This window comes from Boleophthalmus pectinirostris, unplaced genomic scaffold (assembly GCF_026225935.1).
Source record: "Boleophthalmus pectinirostris isolate CB_2022bp ecotype Guang Dong unplaced genomic scaffold, ASM2622593v1 HiC_scaffold_22, whole genome shotgun sequence".
NCBI classification, from domain to species: Eukaryota; Metazoa; Chordata; class Actinopteri; order Gobiiformes; family Gobiidae; genus Boleophthalmus; species Boleophthalmus pectinirostris.
The window spans coordinates 22,277,115-22,296,347 of record NW_026571190.1 but is presented as its reverse complement, the minus strand read 5'-3'; the positions used below and the strand labels follow the sequence as shown (position 1 = coordinate 22,296,347).

General features: G+C 37.7%; 2 protein-coding genes across 3 annotated transcripts in view; both read left to right on the top strand.

The window, feature by feature from the left end:
• Positions 1-6,629, top strand: part of LOC110166147 (phospholipid-transporting ATPase ABCA1) — a 29,914-nt gene extending 23,285 nt beyond the window's left edge. For both annotated transcript variants that reach the window (XM_055158770.1, XM_020931348.2), the window contains exons 31-48: positions 79-173; positions 269-301; positions 398-503; positions 671-745; positions 1,137-1,306; positions 1,391-1,568; positions 1,742-1,857; positions 1,942-2,086; positions 2,166-2,289; positions 2,373-2,502; positions 2,694-2,877; positions 2,965-3,071; positions 3,169-3,310; positions 3,414-3,548; positions 3,624-3,727; positions 3,813-3,905; positions 3,989-4,232; positions 4,383-6,629. In XM_055158770.1, coding sequence (XP_055014745.1) covers positions 79-173; positions 269-301; positions 398-503; positions 671-745; positions 1,137-1,306; positions 1,391-1,568; positions 1,742-1,857; positions 1,942-2,086; positions 2,166-2,289; positions 2,373-2,502; positions 2,694-2,877; positions 2,965-3,071; positions 3,169-3,310; positions 3,414-3,548; positions 3,624-3,727; positions 3,813-3,905; positions 3,989-4,232; positions 4,383-4,517 — 2,316 coding nt within the window. In that variant the 3' untranslated portion in view covers positions 4,518-6,629. The remainder of the gene's footprint in view (positions 1-78; positions 174-268; positions 302-397; positions 504-670; positions 746-1,136; positions 1,307-1,390; positions 1,569-1,741; positions 1,858-1,941; positions 2,087-2,165; positions 2,290-2,372; positions 2,503-2,693; positions 2,878-2,964; positions 3,072-3,168; positions 3,311-3,413; positions 3,549-3,623; positions 3,728-3,812; positions 3,906-3,988; positions 4,233-4,382) is intronic.
• A 3,019-nt stretch (positions 6,630-9,648) lies between these two features.
• LOC110166222 (stimulated by retinoic acid gene 6 protein-like) lies at positions 9,649-18,976 on the top strand. Its single transcript, XM_055157767.1, has 18 exons — positions 9,649-9,817; positions 10,564-10,636; positions 10,737-10,837; positions 10,957-11,084; positions 11,538-11,658; positions 11,772-11,817; positions 11,923-12,048; positions 12,126-12,199; positions 12,275-12,383; positions 13,020-13,131; positions 13,200-13,275; positions 14,531-14,612; positions 15,161-15,209; positions 15,307-15,424; positions 15,506-15,625; positions 16,361-16,524; positions 17,390-17,533; positions 18,304-18,976. The coding sequence occupies exons 1-18, from the start codon at positions 9,789-9,791 to the stop codon at positions 18,504-18,506; spliced, it is 1,875 nt and encodes a 624-aa protein (XP_055013742.1). The 5' UTR covers positions 9,649-9,788; the 3' UTR covers positions 18,507-18,976.
• The last annotated feature ends 257 nt before the right edge of the window (positions 18,977-19,233 follow it).

Here is a 19,233-nt window from a genome sequence, read left to right as displayed (position 1 = left end):
ATACATTTTAACATTTTATTTGATTATTAAATTATTTATATTGAATTATAAAACTAACAATTTATTTAACTTTTGTAGACAAAGATCAGTGAAACAGACACACTTCAGAATTTGACAGGCAGAAACATCTCAGACTATTTGGTCAAAACCTACGCTCAAATCATTGGAAAGAGGTAACCTACTTTTACAACTATTCCTACAATAAATACAAAAATTAAGATGTTTCAATCAAAGAAACAGTTTATCAACAATTTACTTTCTGTTTCAGCCTGAAAAACAAGATTTGGGTCAATGAGTTCAGGTACATTATCTTACCTCTCCCTTTGAGACCTTGATTGTATATTTATGCACCAAAGTAGTGAAATATAATACGTCCTTCACTGCTATTTTTACACAGATATGGTGGATTTTCATTGGGTGCCAGGAATTCTCATCTTTTGTCACAGCGAGATGAAATCGATGAAGCTATTGCTCAACTCAGGAAACGCTTCCGACTGGAGAGAGTAAGAAAAACTAAGATAATACAATTTTCAACACATACTTTTGCTTATTTTCTTCCCAGTTATGTTTTTTATTGCTCTTACCTCAGATTACCTAGATTTACCTAGATTAGATATTTGTGCTGGGTTAGCATGTCCTTAACTGTCCTCTTGACCGCACTTCTCTCCAGGGAACAGCAGCAGATCGCTTCTTCCACAGTCTCTCCAGTTTTATTGGAGGATTGGACACCAACAATAATGTCAAGGTTAGCTCACAACTAAACTAATTAAATCCACTATCAGATAGTTTAGTTTAATTGTTTAGTTTTAAGGAGCAATGCACATAAAAACATTGATCTACACAGAGTGTTTGTGCCAGATTATAGCAGATTGCTAATTTCCACCTTAAATCCCTGGATTGGTTGATGGCGTACATGCAATCATTCATCCACTCAATCAATAGTCCCATTCAGTCTTCGTCCCCACATGCTTTCACTATATGCAGTTCATGTTATTGCATTCATGTAAGGTAGTCTAATGGGTACAGTTTTGTTTGACCATAATCACTAGAAATAAGTTAAATCATGTATTACCGTATTATACATACTGTGTTTTGCATTTGTGATTTATATCTAACATGTTTTTTTCTCTATATAGATCTGGTTTAATAACAAGGGATGGCACAGCATTGCATCATTTCTGAATGTCATGAACAATGGCATCCTGAGGGCAAGTCTCCCAGCGGACAAAGACCCCTCCAAGTTTGGCATCACAGTCCACAATCACCCCCTCAACCTTACCAAAGAGCAGCTGTCGCAAGTCGCACTGTGAGTTTAAGTGATATAAGAAGTACTATTTTGATTACATTAAATGGTAAAATTCACACATTTTATTTTCTTCCTGTTTCGCAGTATGACGACCTCAGTGGATGTGCTGGTGTCCATCTGCGTCATTTTTGCCATGTCTTTCGTCCCGGCGAGTTTTGTGGTCTTCCTCATCCAGGAAAGAGTCAACAAAGCTAAACATCTACAGTTTATCAGTGGAGTGCAGCCCTTCCTCTACTGGCTTGCCAACTTTGTCTGGGATATGGTAAGTACTCTATTTTTATCTACAATTAAGGGTCTACTACTTGTTCTTACACAGATTTACAGCAATATAATCAGACATATTTGGTAGAGAATACTTTTTTTTGTTGTTGTAATTTTTCAAGTCAAAATGTTATTAGATCAAGCACAAATGTTGAAATATTTTTCTTTTTACAGTGTAACTACATTGTCCCAGCCACTCTGGTTATCATCATTTTTGTGTGCTTCCAACAAGACGCTTATGTCTCCTCCACAAACCTCCCTGTGCTGGCTCTGCTGCTCCTGCTCTATGGGTCAGTGTTTAAAACATCATTGCTCTTATTCACACAACTGTTTGATATTAGGCCTCCATTAAAATGACTTTTGTTCTTACGCAGGTGGTCTATCACTCCTCTGATGTACCCAGCCTCATTCTTCTTCAAGATCCCCAGCACAGCTTATGTAGTTCTGACCAGTGTCAACATACTTATAGGGATCAATGGTAGCGTGTCCACTTTTGTCTTGGAGCTGTTTGGAAGCAATGTAAGTACTTGTTCTTTTTTATGAATCTAACATGTGTTACAAATGTTTACATAACTAAATATTTGTGGTTTCCTTCCAGGAAATCGGTGGCATTAATGACGTCCTAAAGAACGTCTTCCTGATTTTCCCTCACTTCTGTCTGGGAAGAGGTCTGATTGATATGGTGAAGAATCAGGCAATGGCAGATGCTCTTGAACGCTTTGGTGAGTACAAATGATCTATTAACACCTCAAGTATTTAGTTGTACTTATGTAGTATTTAAATTGTTTTAATTTTATTTGCACAGGAGAAAACCGTTTCCGCTCCCCTCTGGCCTGGGACATGGTGGGAAAGAACCTGTTTGCAATGGCTATTGAGGGCGTGGTCTTCTTCTTCATCACTGTCCTGATACAGTACCGCTTCTGCATCAAGGCCAGGTACACAATACTGCAATATTGCATCTATCTAGTGCAGTGATTTTGAAACTTGTTTTTAGTCTGGACTACATATAATCACACATTTTCAAATTGCCCTAAATTAAGAAAAATAATTAACTTAACCAAATATGGACAAATGTTTTAAGAATCACTAACTCTCAAACAACTTGTTTTCCACTCTAACATAACAGGTCATCCACTAGTCACTTGAAGCCTATTGGAGAAGAGGATGAAGATGTGGCCAGGGAGCGTCAGAGGATCCTGAGTGGAGGAGGACAAACAGATATCCTGGAGCTCCGGCAGCTCACAAAGATTTACAAGAGAAAGCAGAAGCCTGCAGTGGACCGGCTCTGTGTGGGCATTCCCCCTGGAGAGGTAGAGCTCAGCCTATTTCAACAACTTTCACACAAGAATTTGTATAAGGCATCACAAGTTTTAATTTGGGGACCATCTTTTCTGCAGTGCTTTGGTTTGCTGGGAGTGAATGGAGCAGGAAAAACAAGTACATTTAAAATGCTTACGGGAGACTCAGAGGTCACTGGCGGGGAAGCCTACCTGGCTGGAAAGAGGTAAGAAGTCTGATGTTGTCTAATGTATTTTATGTGTGTTATGTGTGTATGTATTGTATTCATGCGTTGACTTTTCTGTCTTTTATCTTCCTCTCAGTGTGACAACAGAAATTGACGAGGTGCACCAGAACATGGGATACTGTCCTCAGTTTGATGCCATTAACGACCTTTTGACAGGCAGAGAGCACCTGGAGTTTTATGCCATTCTGAGAGGAGTGCCTGAGAAGGAAGTTTGTGAGGTCTGTGTTTCAACCTGGAACATGCTTTCATGTTCCAGCATTCAAGTCATAATATCACAGCTGTAATCTTGTTTCTATATTAAAATAATATTCTCATTTTAAGGTTGCGGAGTGGGGCATTCGAAAGCTGGGCTTGGTCAAATATGTGGATAAGTCAGCGGGCAGCTACAGCGGAGGAAATATGAGGAAACTTTCCACTGCCATCGCTCTGATTGGAGGGCCTCCTGTTGTGTTTTTGGTAAATGATGATTCTGCTCATACTGATCACATACATTGTCCTGAGTTACTATAGCAATGTGTTTTCATTTCACAGGATGAACCAACAACAGGCATGGACCCCAAAGCACGTCGAGCCCTGTGGAATGCTATACTTAGTATCATCAAAGAAGGACGATCAGTCGTCCTGACTTCCCATAGGTAAGTCATTTAGTAGTTTAAGTTTAAGTAGTTTAGTTATCCTTGCCCTTAGTGCCCTGACATGTTGTGGTTGATATTTTTACAGTATGGAAGAGTGTGAGGCACTTTGCACCAGAATGGCCATCATGGTTAATGGCAGGTTCCGCTGTTTGGGCAGTGTGCAACACCTTAAAAACAAGTAAGCAATTACCAGTGCATGCTCATTAAGTACCCATAAATACACTATATACATGTAAATTTTAATGTGCGTGTATGTTACAGATTCGGTGATGGTTACACTATTATTCTGCGCGTGGCGGGGCCGGACCCCGACCTTAGGCCGGTGATGGAGTTTATTGAGCAGGAGCTTCCAGGAAGTACTCTAAAAGAGAAACATCGCAACATGCTGCAATACCAGCTCCCCTCCTCCCTCACCTCACTCGCCCGCATCTTCTCCTTACTCTCCAAGAACAAGGAGACACTCAGCATAGAGGACTACTCCGTGTCCCAGACAACTTTAGACCAAGTAAGACACTGCTTCCTATGTCCTTGTTTTTTGTTTTGTTTTTGCATTTTATTTCATTTTGAAATCCCCTTGAACACGATGATACATCTTTTAACAAATGTGAAATGTTGGGTAATAATGATCCTAATTCTTCTTTTCTTATCTCTGAAGGTTTTTGTTAATTTTGCCAAGGACCAAAGTGATGAGGACCACGTCCATCTGAATAAGCGAGATGCTGTAGTAGTGGACATTTCACAACTCAGCTCTTTCCTCATGGACAGTAAGACCAAGGAGAGCTGTGTGTGAACTCTACAGATTCACCAGCCTCCACCACTACACAGTGAGCCTCGGACTCACTCAGAGGCCAACTATGTTCCTTTTATATTTTTAGTTTTTTTTAATTATCAACATTTCTCAGTGAACCTGCACAAAGCCACAGCCTTGTGATACACGTGAGGCATAGACTGCAGGTGTCGTGACAGACACTGAAACAATGCAAATCAATGCAAACATATATTTAAAATAAGAAGATGTGTGAAGGTGGGAGACTGGTGCTTCTCCTTCACAAGACGCAGAAGAGAAAGAAGAATGGAACTTGAAGAAAAAGCAGGCATAAATTCTGTTTTTGCCTGGAAAGATCAGAGCTATCCACTCTGGAAAACAAATCTGGAGGTTGATTTGAAGGAAGATTTGGATTTTTTAGTAGCTATTTGTCTGTGGGACTTTGTTAGTGCAAATTTAGGTGATGTTTCACTGCCAATTACACATAACAGACAGTTCAGGATCAAACTTCAAATTTTTTGTTACTAAGAAGTTTTCTTATTTTATATTAAGTATTCACGGATTACTTTAAAATCTGTTTGATTTCTGTTAGAATTCTCAATTGTGGCAACATTTTTTGTTTATAGTTTTCTTTTTTTAGTATATTCAATTCTTATTTACTGTACAGGCTCCTATGGGCCACTGGCTTCTGTTTATTCTAAGATTTTCAGTCTTTTTTATTTGTTCTTAATCTTTCTCCTGCCCATTTTCAGCACAGTGCCTATACTGTCATGGAGAGACATATATCCAGCACTCCATTAAACAACAATGTATGTATGCTGCCAAGGAATGTATTAACACCAACCTGTGTCCTACTACAAAACAGGCTTTTGGTAAATAATTGTACTCTGATGTCCAGATCCCATTTTACTTTTGTTGCATTTGAACAAATGGGAGGTGATCTGCTCCGGCGGCCACAGCCGCTTGGACAGGATGAAAGACTCAAACGAGATTTTGGATGCATCTTGGGAGTATATTGCATGCAATGGGCCACACACACGACAGTCAGTGTGTGTTTAAGTGAAAGAGGACTAGAACGGACTGATACTTGTTACCAGCTTGTATCAATATTTGGTCATGTTGTGGAAAGAGCGTACTTTATTTCTTTCTTAAAATGTTGCTGTAGGTAAAGCTTTCTCCCATGAACAGAAAATGGGATATTGTTGTGCAGGTAAATGCTCTGTACAGTTCACCATCATTGCAGGGGCAGACCTGAGCCAGTTCAGATGTTTGGATGTTCTAGTTATTGTAGCAAATTTGTGTTGTCAACTATATAAAAAACAGTGGAGTAAAAAACTAGTACATGTGCCAAATGGAGCTCACTATGTATCAACGAGCATTCTTATAACTGTTATAATTTGTGCTTTACTTTCTTTTAACTCACACATTATTTTAGCCTCCTACTCATTTTTGAATTTTTGAAAAAGCACAACATTGTACATTTGTATTTATTCTTCTAAATGAAACTTTTGTTATTTAGTGAGTTCCCAAATTCAGATATTTCAGTTTATTGACCACACACAACCAGCTATCAAATTTAAAAGATGAACATTTCCAGGGATAACCCAGGCTAACCTCCACAGGGACCACAGACTTAAAATAGCTTTTAGCACTCTAGAGTATGTTTTTAAAAAATCCTTTCAGGGTGTATATGAATGGCATAGTCATGTCACTTCAGGTGCTCGTATCTTGGAATATCAGTGAGGCATTTCTGTTCTGAAGATTGTGGGGTTTTATTTGGCTCAGCTTAGCATCAATTTAGGGCCATAGTCACAGTCTCTCAATTGTGTACTGAGCACTTTAAAGGCCTAGTTGCCTATTATTTCAAATAAGTTATAGTAAATAATATTTAAGTACAATACTCTGCACTGGAACTCAGATAATCAGATGTCACTTGAAAGTGAAACAACATTAAAATCTGAAATGCAGAGAAACTGTGAGAAAAATATGGGACAGACATGGTGTTCTTTCTCCTCATGCTCATTATTGTGTCATTGTTATTGTTTGTTTACATTTATAAGTATTAAACAGCTGTTTAAGTCTGTTACTGATTATGTACAGCTACTCTTTTAATAAAGTTCAAACATTTTGTGACAATGATCTCTTCAGACTTTTCAGTCTTGCAAAGTTGGATACTTCAGTACAATGACCAATTATCTGAATGAAAATTACAGAATAAAATCAGCTAAATACTAGGGGTGTCAAATTATCGCGTTAATTGCGATTAATTAATTACAGTCATATTTAGCGCGTTATGTTTTTTAATCGCGTTAATCTCATTTTTAATCTCTAACTTTAGTGTTTCTGTATGTGAGTTGCTTTATTATAAAACCTGTTTTTATGTGTTGTTGGGACAACAACACACACACACACACACACACACAAAACACATTTATAAATTTTTTAATTTCGGCAATTCCACTCATTGTCGGAAACCCGCACAAAACACGCGCAGTAAGAGCGACGTTTACGGCGTCAGTCGCACAATGGACGAGGTCGTAGAGCCAGTAGAACAGAGGCAGCAGTGCACAGGTAAAAACGCATTCGTGTCTTGGAAATTATTCTCCCGACGTGAAATATAAAAGAAAATAACAAATATAAAATCGCCTACAACTTAAATGTCACTGGTGAAAACAACCTGCATAGACTCATGATGTCTGCACTACTGTCCTATAGTGACCTGCCACATGAGGGGACACACACACAAACACACACAAACACAAACACACACACAAACACACACAAACACACACAAACAAACACAAACGCACACAAACACACACAAACACACAAACAAACACAAACGCACACAAACAAACACAAACACACACAAACACAACACAAACACACACAAACACAACACAAACACACACAACAAACACAAACGCACACAAACACACACAAACAAACACAAACGCAACACACAAACACAAACACACACACAACACAAACACACACACACAAACACACAAACACACACAAACACACACACAAAAAACACACAAACGCACACAAACACAAACGCACACAAACACACACACACAAACACAAACGCACACAAACGCACACAAACACACACAAACACAAACACACACAAACACAAACACACACCTTCATCATCGTCATTAACCTGAGAACGCGCGGACCACGTTTCCTTCCGTAGTTACTGCGCGGACACCGACGTGCTCCCGTGAGCCGCGTGTGGATCGTGTTTTCTCGCGTACGCTGCGTAAACCGCGCTTCCTCCTGTGAGCCTCTAAACCAGAACTAACACCAAGACTAAAACCAGGACTAATTCAGTCCAGGACTAAACCAGGACTAAACCAGGTCTAAACCAGGACTAAACCAGGACTAAAACCAGGACTAAACCAGAACTAACACCAGGACTAAAACCAGGATTAATCCATTCCAGGACTAAACTAGGACTAAAGTAGGACTAAAGCAGGTCTAAACCAGGACTAAAACCAGTGATCTCATATATAAAGCATTTCTCTATCAATAATATTTTTAATATGGTTAAGGAAAGACTGGACTTTTTATTGTCTTTAAGTAGACAAAAGTTATTATGTTCAGATTTCCTTGTCTTTGCTACTTTACAGCAAACAGTTTCTTATTCATGGAGACTTGGGCTCAACAGCCAAATTGAAGAGATTTGTTAAACAATAAATGACTTTATAAAGTCACTTTTTTTAATCTATATCAGTCTTTTGATCTGCCACAATAATGTAATAATGAATTTAAATGAAAATACCTCAAATTGAAGGCTTTTCTCAGCAATTTTTAGGTGAGATTAAAATGAGATTAATTAGATTAATTAATTACAGATCATAATTAATTAATCTCTCAATTTTTTTAATCACATGACAGCACTACTAAATACATTTAAATTACAATACTTATCTGATGTCCAATGTACCATCTACGAAAAAGAATTGGTAGTTAGAACTAGTCTTTGAGAAAGCTGTGTCCTACTAAACCTTTTGGTAAATGTTTGTAGTCTGATGCCCAGATTCCTCATTTTACCTTTGTAGCATTTGAAGAAATGGGAGGTGATCTGCGTGTGTGGCAACAGCCAACTAGCCAGGAAGGAAGACAACAAAAAAAGAAAAAGAATGTGAAAGAGGATGAGAAAGGACTGATACTTGTTACCAGCTTCTATCAATATTTGGTCATCAGAATATGTTATGGAAATAGCATACTTTCTGTCTTTTTTGTTTTTAAAATGTTGTTATAGGTAGAGCTTTCTCCCATGAACAGACATGACCAGAAAATGAAATATTGTTGCAGGTAAAAGCCATGTATAGTTCACCACCATTACAGAGGCAGGCCTTAGCCCATATTTATTGTTGTCAACTATACTTAGAGGCTTCTACTTCTTTATTTTGATCTTGATTTCGATTGCATGTTCTTACTCTCCTACTGTTCTTACATTTTGAATTGCAAACCTGTACAAGTTTAAGGCAAGGTTTATCTTACTTTATACAACACTTTGGGTCATTGTGGGCCAAACATTACCCTCTGCTGGCCAAAGGCTGTAATACACATACTCCACATGCTCCAGGGCCTCCTGCACTAACGGCCTACTGACTGCCTCGCTGAAAAAGATGTGTCATTTGGGTGATGCTCTGGGAGAGTGTCTGTAGTACGGCTAAATATGCAAAATCATGTAATCTAAAACCTGTTTAAGTTGAGCAAAGTTATGTCTTGAAATTGACTAGCAAACAATGACGACGACCCATAATAACCTTGAGTTAAGCAAAGTGCGCCCTCTAGTGGTGCGTAATGTCAACACGAGCAGTGATTTGTGAAAAATAGCGAGTGAAATCTTTGTTCATTTCTGCGGAAGTTTGACGTGAAGTACTCTTCCTTGAAGCACGCTGTCAGACCAAGACACGCGATGTCAATCAAACAACAGTTCGCGTGCAAATATTCGCACTTTTTGTTTAGTTTATTTCTTGAAATTTGCTTAAAACCATGTAGTTAACAAAATGGAACGTATAATGTCATTAATAAAGTGGGAATAAAAGGGTTAAATGAGGGTTAAATCAGGTAACAGGAAATAGTTTTTTGCAGAAAGGGAGGGGGAGGTACCAACATGCAAAAATAATTTAAAAACATCAGAACAGTTGTTTCCTGGGGTAAAACGAGACTGCGTTTACACTATCAGTGTCGTTGCTGGTATAATGCATTTGCCTTTGTTATTTTGTTTAAAACAGAACTATTCAAGGATTAAACGTAACCTGATTAACTTCTACAATGGGCTGGATGCAAGAATATGTGTATCAGTAAGTACTGACTGTAAACGGCGTGCTTAGATACTGGAACAAATTTAGTGTAGCAAAGGCAAGTCTTTGTATCGAGAGTTTTAACTTTAACTGAATATCAAATACTTCCAAAGGGTTGCATTAGTAAATAATAAATAAAATACTGTATATATCATGTGTGTCTCCTGCTGAAAACAGTTAGTTATAGTAAAAAGGATTAGAATGCTTGTGCTTGGATATTTACTTTTTACTTTAACTTGGTAACACTATTCCTTTATTAAAACACAGCACCACGTGTAAACTGTAAAACATTGAACTGAAAGATTATCAGGTATTACGTAAGAATTATTAGACATGTTTAGGCACAAGCACTGTTCAAGTTTATGCTCGTGGTGGGGCATTTTTTTAGAAAACAATCTAAAATGCAAAAACAGAGTATTAGAGTATTTTCTGCAAAACAAAATGCACAAAATTTAGATTCACACATCTTACTTCGATATTGCATGTTGTGCGAAGTGATTGATAAGCTTGAAGACTGATAAACAGACTGGGGGTAGTCACCATACCTCGGGAAATGAAACTAAACCAGATCCGTATCCTGCCCCTCCCAGAGTTTTTAGCATTTTCCAAATGAACATAGTGAGAGAAAATTTCACCAAAGTGTAAAAACAGAAGATTACATACAACAAAATTTCATTCTCAAATTTATGTTTTATGCTAACTAAGACATAAAAATACAATGCTTTTCTAATTGTTTTATTTTCCAGGAACTCAACCAGGTCAGGGTGTGACGATTCATTCTCAACTGAATATTTCTTGCACTTTTCCCTCATACCAGCTGTAAGTGATGGACTATGAGGCTCTCCTTAACTCAACAAAGCATTAAACAATATCTGACATACCACTTTCCCACTACATTGATCTGAATGGTTGGTTCCAGGTGTTCATTGTGGGAGTGCTTTCATTCCTCAAAAGAAGAACCAAGAAACATGTCATTGACCAGAGACTTCCGTTACTACAAGGACGTTTTGGCATTGTCATGTAAGAGCTTATATTAAAAAAAAACAAAAAAAAAAACATGCATTTATTTTCATAGTAATTGCTTTTGTTCCTTCAGTTTTAATACAAAACATATATATTGTGATTGTCTTTGTTAACAGACCCATGGACGCTATGGGCTTCAGTAATCGCTGGTCATATGGATTTGCTTTTGGGGCCATTTCCTATAGTGTACTGGAGCTCTTCTATGAACAGCATATTCCAAATTTTTTTCCAAATTGGGCCAAAGGTATTGTAACACTGACAGGGATCCAGAATGCACACTTTTTCCAATATTTCACGAAGATGTGAGTCTGGTCACCATTGAATCTCCCAGAGTTCAGATGGGTGTGATTGGCAGGTAGATTAGCCAGGGACACACATGGTTTGTCCTTATCAAAAGAAATATTTCTGCTGAATCACTGAGTGAACTCTATTAATTTGAGGTGAGAGGAATTTGATTTTGCTCTACTAGGTGGTGACCAATGAGCTTCTTCTTTTCATAGGTGTCACTGAAATGAACAAATATGATTGCATGGCCATGTTTGAGTCTGGCTCAAGGCGCTAACGAGGGAGTGGTTACCAGACTAAAACATACAGAGAGATATCATTCTGCTTTTCAAGGCCAATTGTAACCTTTATTTTTATTTTTGAGATCAGTTTTAGTTCTTTTATCATGTTTTTTTTTCTGTTTTCTTCTCAGCTATAGCTTATTTGATTGGCGCCTTTGAGGTGGGTCTGGCATATTTCCCTTTTTTTGCCTGTCTGTCAACGCCAAACAAAGCAACTGGGGCTGTGATGGGAATATGCTATTCCTTATTCTGGTAAATGCATATGTTTGTAGTGTAGAATCACAAATTATAGCATACAGATTTTGTCCTGACCTTTGTCCTCTTTTGGTTTCCTTTTCTATGGAAATTGTGTGTGTTTATTACAGGATTACTGTTGTTGGCTGGGACTGGTTCACTTGCCTCTATGTTTGGGTGGGATACATTTCTCTTTTAAGTGTTATGGAATTTAATTTGATTAAATGTGTGTTTGTAACACGTGATTTATTGTAATTATTATTATTATTATTGGCTTGGCAGAAATGGGGGAACTACAAGAAGCCAGTTTACGAGTGGCCCCGGGTTCTCTCTCTTATCTTCCTCTTGGGACGTTTTTTTTCCTTGCTGGTAAAAGCTGTGCGCAGACAGTGTAAAGATGAGCAGGAGGTGAACCACTTTTCCGTCTTATGATAATGCCCTTCAGTTGTATTCTAACTGTGTAACTCTGTGTAATTCTGTGCTAGGACTGTGAGAATCTCATGCACACTCATCAGATTGAACATGTGAGGAGACTACTGAGGAAGCCAGCTGTGTACAGGTAGAAGACATTTTCACTGCAATATGTTGAACTTACATTTACTGTAATTCTGGTATTTGGGACTTTTTTCTGCAGTAACCCACTGAACTGGTTCCAGCGACATGTCTATGAGTGGGACCCTCACTTCAAGTTTCCCAACCGGCTCATTGGGACTGCCATTGTATCTCTCCTAACCCTTTATACGGTAATTGTAATTAGGTTATTAGTTATAGTAAAAATGATTAAAATGTCTCCTATTAGAATGCTTGTGCTTGGATATTTACTTTTTACTTTAACTTGGCAACACTGCTCCTGTATTAAAACGCAGCACCGTAAACTGTAAAACATTGAACTGAAAGATCATCAGGGTTTACATAAGAATTATTAGACATGTTTAGGCACAAGCACTGTTCAAGTTTATGCTTGTGGTGGGGCGTTTTTTGGAAAACAATCTAAAATGCAAAAACATCAGGTGGACTATTTCCTGCAAAACAAAATGCACCAAATTTAGATTCGCATATCTTACATTTCAATATTGCATGCTGTGCAAAGTGATTGATAAGCTTGAAGACTGATAAACAGACTGGGAGTAGTCACCATACCTCGGGAAACTAAACTAAACCAGATCCGTATCCTGCCCCTCCCAGAGTTTTTTAGCATTTTCCAAATTAACATAATGATAAATAAAATAGTTGTAAATAAAATAGCTTAAAGTTGGACAATTTTTTAACACAAAGGGCAAAATCTAGCCTTTTCTGAATAGTTTTAGTATGCTATCTGTTTCAGCACTCCATATACAGTCTGTGTGTATAACTATAATTATGTCATTATGTTTACACAGATGGTGCTAATAGACTTTGGATTGTTTTCTGCTCTATTTAAATGGTTTGAGAAACTTACGAACAGCGGAATGTACTCTACTCAAATACCACAGTGGCTGGATGTCCTCTGGAGTAAGACATTGGTTTTGTTATAAGTGATTGCTATAATTTAGAAATCTTAATTTGTGTTGTCTTCATAGAGTGTCACCATGTTACTCTTATATCAGCAAGTCTCAACATGGTGATCTACATTTGCCATGTTTTAGTCTGTTACAGGTACGAGTTAAAGGTTGTATGGAGGATTTTTTTTTTTTTTTGTTTCAAGTTGTCAATGATAGCATTATAGAGGTGCAGTAGCCTTGTAATTATGATGACCAAAAAAAGAGAATAAAAATTCATCAACTCTGGACGTGGTGGGGCCAGCTAAACATTTGCCAATAGATAACGACACGGCCTCGTTATCTGTTAGCTGACAGGCTATCAATCAAACTCCCTACGTTTCTAGCGTAACTGACCTGCCTGCGCGCCGCCGGTACGTGGTTTACGTACGCCTGTCACGCAGTCCACAGACGCAAGACGCACAGACGCTGTTTACTCCACCAATGCAACAGTTCTTAGCGGCTTTTTTTGACCTATATCTTCCTCGCAGTTAGCACAAAGTTTTGTTGCAATGGCAGACAAGAATCCAGGAGCAGTTAGCCGCAAAAGAAAGTCCGTTTTTGAGAGGTCTGAAAGAAGAAGACAAGGGGAAAAGCAGCGAAGCCAAACTAAGGTGATTCTTGTAGATTCATTCCAGCGATGGCGCGACTGAAGCAGACGCAGGGTCTAAAGACTGACGCATTGGTCGCCAAATTACTCCTGGACAGGTAACTTCTGCTTATTATGAAAACGTACTTTATTTCCAAGAGCTAGTCAAACGTTTTTCAGGACACGAAAGCGATATCCTATGTCTGAAAACGTAATTTTCAAGGCAAAGAAAGAGTCCGCTTGCTGCTGCGTGTTGTAGCTAGTTCATTCGCACTGAATCTCCGCGCAACCTTCTCTGCTCCCCTTTCCTACTCCTGTCCCGCTGCCCGTTCCGCTCTTCCCCTTCTCCTCACTTCTACGGGCACGGAATCTCCGCGCACCGCTCCCCTCTCTCTCTCTCTCTCCTCTCTCCCTGCTCCGCTCTTCTCCCTGCTCCTCACTTCTCGTCCGCGAACGAAATGTCGCACACCCGCTCCCCCGCTCCTCACTTCTCCGTGCCTAACCAACACTGTAGTTAGTTGTTTACAAGTCATGTGCAGCTCACCGGCTGTAAACAAACCTGTTTCTGGCGTATGAGGAGGCGGGAGAAGGCGTTTCTACGTAGGGAGCTGTAGGGGAGGGGGGGGTGGTTTCACGCATGCGCAACATTTGAAAAAGGACAAACAGTCGCTGGATTTCTCGTTCCTTGGAAAATCCTCTATACAACCTTTAATATAGAGGTCATTGGCATGAGTGATTTTATTTTATTTTTTTGAAAATGTCTTATTTTCTTATTTCTCTGCAGAAAACAAATGAAAAGACTCTGGAAAGGGCACAAGGATTTTCTGCCAAAGAAATTACAAAACCCAAGTTCTGCTGTCAGTGTGGTATGTTTTAGAGTTAATTTTATTTCATTTTATTTTGTGATTCACTTAAAAAGTTCTTAAAGGTTCTATTGTTTGTTAGTCAGATGTTACTGTGAATATGATATGTCATATATGAGATAAGGCAAATTAACTCAAATCTTAACTTTTTATATTTTAGTATTGCAATGGCCACAATGGCGTATTTCCATAGGCACTCGCACTTTGTACAGCAGAAACGTTCTGGTTTCCATTCAGGGTTTTCCTCCAGACAACCCAAAATATTGCTTGGAAATCCAAAAGGATATCTCTCTGTATTTGTTATAGAGATCAATAGCCAAAATATACCTCACAGGTCAAATTCTCCAGTGTAGTTAACTCTGAACAAGCCTAGTCAGGATCATGGAGATGTATGACAGCATCTCACTGCTCTTGACAGGATGCCCATGCCGTATTGACTGAAGGATGGGTCAAATGCAGAATTAATTTCACAAGGGATGAATAAAATATACCTTTCTGTATTTGATATTAGATTGCAATGTTTAGAATGTTTTTTGTTTTTTTATTTGCAGGCTTCTATTGCAAAATATTCTGGTTGGCAAATAGCATTCACTCTTTGGGGTAAGCCTGTCTGGTTTAGACTGTGTACACTATTTATTTGTGCATTCTTTATTTCCATCTGTTTTTGTTTTTTTTCCTTTGGTTGTTTTTTTTTTAGGTTATGTGATTATCCGGATTGTTCAGTTTTTGGTTGCCTTTGTAATTGCTTATGCAATTGTCATACCAATAATAGATGGTAAAGGGTGGATGCTTTTCACAACATTGGGAACCCTTCTGTAAGACTGTTATTCCTACTTGTCTATGTTTTGATACACTAATTGATACTGATATATTGATTTTTTTTTTATACTCTGCAGTATATCGTTTGGCTTACTGCTGGGCCTCCTCAAGCTTCAAGTTTTTCTGGTTCAGTGGTTTTTCCTTCAAGACAAAATATCTCCAACTGATGACCAAAAGCCTCTTGCCCTCAATAACAGGTTGGTGATTTGACTTACATAAAAATAAATAAGACCTGTTAGTCTGGATAGGTTTAAATGGTTAAAAAAATGACAGTTAAAATGATTGGAGTTATCACATTTAAACGTTTTTGACTTTGACATCAATCCACTGATAAAAATAAATTGGTCTAATCCATTGATTTTCAATGAGTGTACTAGGGGACACTAGTGTGTCTTGAGGTATTACCAGGTGGACTTAGAGTAAAGTCCAGTTTCAGTTAAAGGTCACGTATTATCCCCAGTTGATTGTAGTTAGCTTTTAGTCATGTGGAATGTTGTTACCTAGTAAAAAGCTGAAGTAGTTTTGGTTCATTCACATTTGAGTAATCCTGTATTATCAGTCTGTCTATATCTCCAAAACTCAAAATGCTCTAAAAAAACGCAAAAAAACCCAAGGCACTCACTGGTTCAAAATAAAATGCCTTTATTAGTTTACGGCATGTCTTAATGGACAACTTAAAAAGTCCCAACGCGTTTCAGCCCATGGCTTTTCTTCAGGGGACAAACAGTGTTTGTGACAAATCTGTTTGTCCCCTGAGGAAAGCCATGGGCCAATAGAAACTCTGAAATAAATGAATAGTGGTGAAGTTGTTCATGAAAAAAATCTATAAATGCAGATAATGTCTCACTACTAACTTGGTTAATTTACCAGAGAAATGTATATATTAAATATTTGTCCTTAATTATTTGATCCACACTATGTCATTGTTACAGGAATGCCTTTAACTGCTTCAATTACTTCTTCTTCTTCTACAATGTGGTGATGGGAATAACGAGCTGTTTCCTCCGGATGATGATAAGCTTCGTGTTGGGGACGTGGCTGGTGTCTCGCATTGACCGCACCATCATGCAGAAAGGATATGAGACGCTTGACAGGGGTAGGGATGTTACAGTAATCAAAATTTCGTGATATCGTACCTTCAGAGTTCACACAATATTATTCTGGGCTGTCACAATTTATTGAATTATATACTTCTTTGCTTAAATGCATTGTTTTAGAGCAGCAACAGCTAGAAAAATGGAGGAAACTACACAGACCACAATCTTTTGTTCCACTTCAATGAAGAAAACAAGATAATAACTGTTATAAAGAACTTTTTAATCCCAATTTTTTGGACTATTATATTAATATAGCCCCAAGTCACAGCTTTTTAAAAGTAAAAAGTAGCATTTCTTCATTTCTATTAGTATCTCTATCTAATATCTAATATCATATCATTAAATGAATATTGTAATTGTATTATACCATGTGATTTACATATCGTTACAGCTCTAGACAGAGGTTAGTGCATTGATAATGCTAGGATGCAAAACTCTTTTAACTTGGAAATGCAGTACAATTAAAATCATTATAATGTCACAACTATAGGTATGGCTTCAAATGAGAGGCAGAAGTTTTATCCAATACTTAGTGTCAATGAATTTGCTTAAAGGATGCATCATGCAGAATCAATATTTAAGAGCTTTTAGGCTGGAAATAAAGATACTGTATTTCTTCATTATTAGCTTACTCACAATTATTTTGAATGATTTATGCATGTGTGAGTAATCCTGTGTTGTCCTGCAATACAGCTTGAAGGCTTGAGTGATTAAAAAAAATGTCTACCCCTATACCTGCCCACTTGCCAATACTAACTTTATTTTAAAAAGTACACCTTAAATAATTACAAAAATAATAATAAAAATTTTTTAAATGTATGTGCCTTTTCTGTGTTGCTCTTCCCTGTTTTTTTTTTTTCATAGGTTATTGTACATGGATTGGGATGATTTTTGCTGACCACCACCACAGCAACCCAGTGATGGTGTGCTTCTGTCAGATGCTGCTTTCTCACATTCAGTATATGCAACATGAGTCCAGCTACTCCATACTCAACAACGCCCCCTGTGGTAAGTGCTACCAATGACGCAACAGAGACAAGTTTTGATTACATTTTTGGTGCTTTTATTTCACACCCCTTACCATTCTGAGAGAACTTCTGTTTGTCCACCTTCAATCTCATGGACATGTAAAACATTAAGGGAAATCTGTAACCCACTTATTTTCAGTCTGGACCAGTTTGTACTCTAAACTGTGCAAATAAAAAAAATAACTGACAAATTCACAAAAATGTAATAGGACTTGTATTTTAATTCTGCCTAAAAATTTATGGGGCTCATATATTTATTCCACCTGGACTTTCCTTGGCTAATTATAAGTCCCTAAATCAGTTTTGACATGGGAATTGTCAAGATCCAACAAATGCTCAATTCGCTGTCTACCACATCATCCCCAGGGACATCAACTATACCTATTCTTATATTTAATAATATACCTATTCTTATATTCAATATATTTAATAATTCACATGCAATTTGAAATCTGACTTTCCTCTGTGTAGAGCTCATTTAAAATTAGAGTAGATCAGACAGCAGAGGCCAAAACTACAGAGCCTCATCTTCACAGAGTCCAGCCATCTGTTTGTGCTCCAAAGTGCTCTGAAAAAGATTCAGTTTAACATGAGGAAAACAAATCTGTATGCACTTTTTTTTTGTTTTTTGTATTAAGATAGATACTGTATATTACTATATTATATTATTGCATTTACAACAATGCCTATTACCATTTCCCCTGTGGCTCATATTCAATCTCCAACTCTTCTTCTTTGCCTTCCTCTCAGATTCAGCACAGAGCCGGGTTAAGAAGCGCTGGAGACTGTTTTACACTTTACTGAAGAACCCTCATCTCATCCCACTCCGGAAGCAGCACCTCCATGCTAATGTTCCTCTGAAGGTATCCTCCTCTCCTCAGGCCGACCTTGTGGTGCGGGCTTGGCTCATGCGCTCGGAGGCAGCCACAGAGATGATCTCAGACAAATGCTGAAATTTTGACCAGCCCCAAAACCTGCTTTACAAGAAAACCTACTGTAAAAAATGATAGGAGCATATCGAGTCACTATTACATACCTAAATGCACTATTACACTTGCACTTGAATGTTTGTTGTATAATAGTTCTGTTCACACATTCTCACGCTTTGTTTGCCTGTTAGAGATTTGGATCTTATGAATCTTAACTCGTACTTTTAGTATATTATCGTCATATCTTATTATCAAGATAATTTTCTTTTCTTTTTTGGGGAAAGACCAAATATTCTACTGCACAGAAGGCTGTAAATGGTGCTATACCAATGTTGTAATCTTTGAAACAACTATTTTTTCAGAGTTATTTTTTTTATTTTTTATAATTTGACCTGCAATATTGAATGGGATTTTGTTTTTGTTTTGTTTACAAGCGAGGTTTGTCATTTCTTTTTGTACAAAGAGCAAATAAACAGTTATTAATTGTTATTAAAGTGTATATTTTATTTCACAGGAAATATAGGCCTTCAATACCAGGTTAGTGATACTGTGTTCTTTCTGATTCAAGTAAGCTATGTCATAATTTCTGACAACACAAAAAAGGGAGTTGTCTTCTGTGTTTTCCAACTTTAACCAGTCCATAAATATCATTAAAAGCTGTTGTGGACAGTGGACAAATTACTAGATATTAAGAAATCCATTATAATTTCAAATAGTGGTATGCCTATATGCTCTTGCCATCTAATAACTC

Excerpts from the sequence above, each read along its gene's own strand:
- LOC110166222 (XM_055157767.1), top strand. The coding sequence starts at position 9,789 with ATGGGCTGGATGCAAGAATATGTGTATCA. Across the intron at positions 12,384-13,019 it reads CTCTCCTAACCCTTTATACG|ATGGTGCTAATAGACTTTGG; the intron begins GTAATTGTAATT and ends ATGTTTACACAG. Across the intron at positions 14,613-15,160 it reads CAAGTTCTGCTGTCAGTGTG|GCTTCTATTGCAAAATATTC; the intron begins GTATGTTTTAGA and ends TTTTATTTGCAG.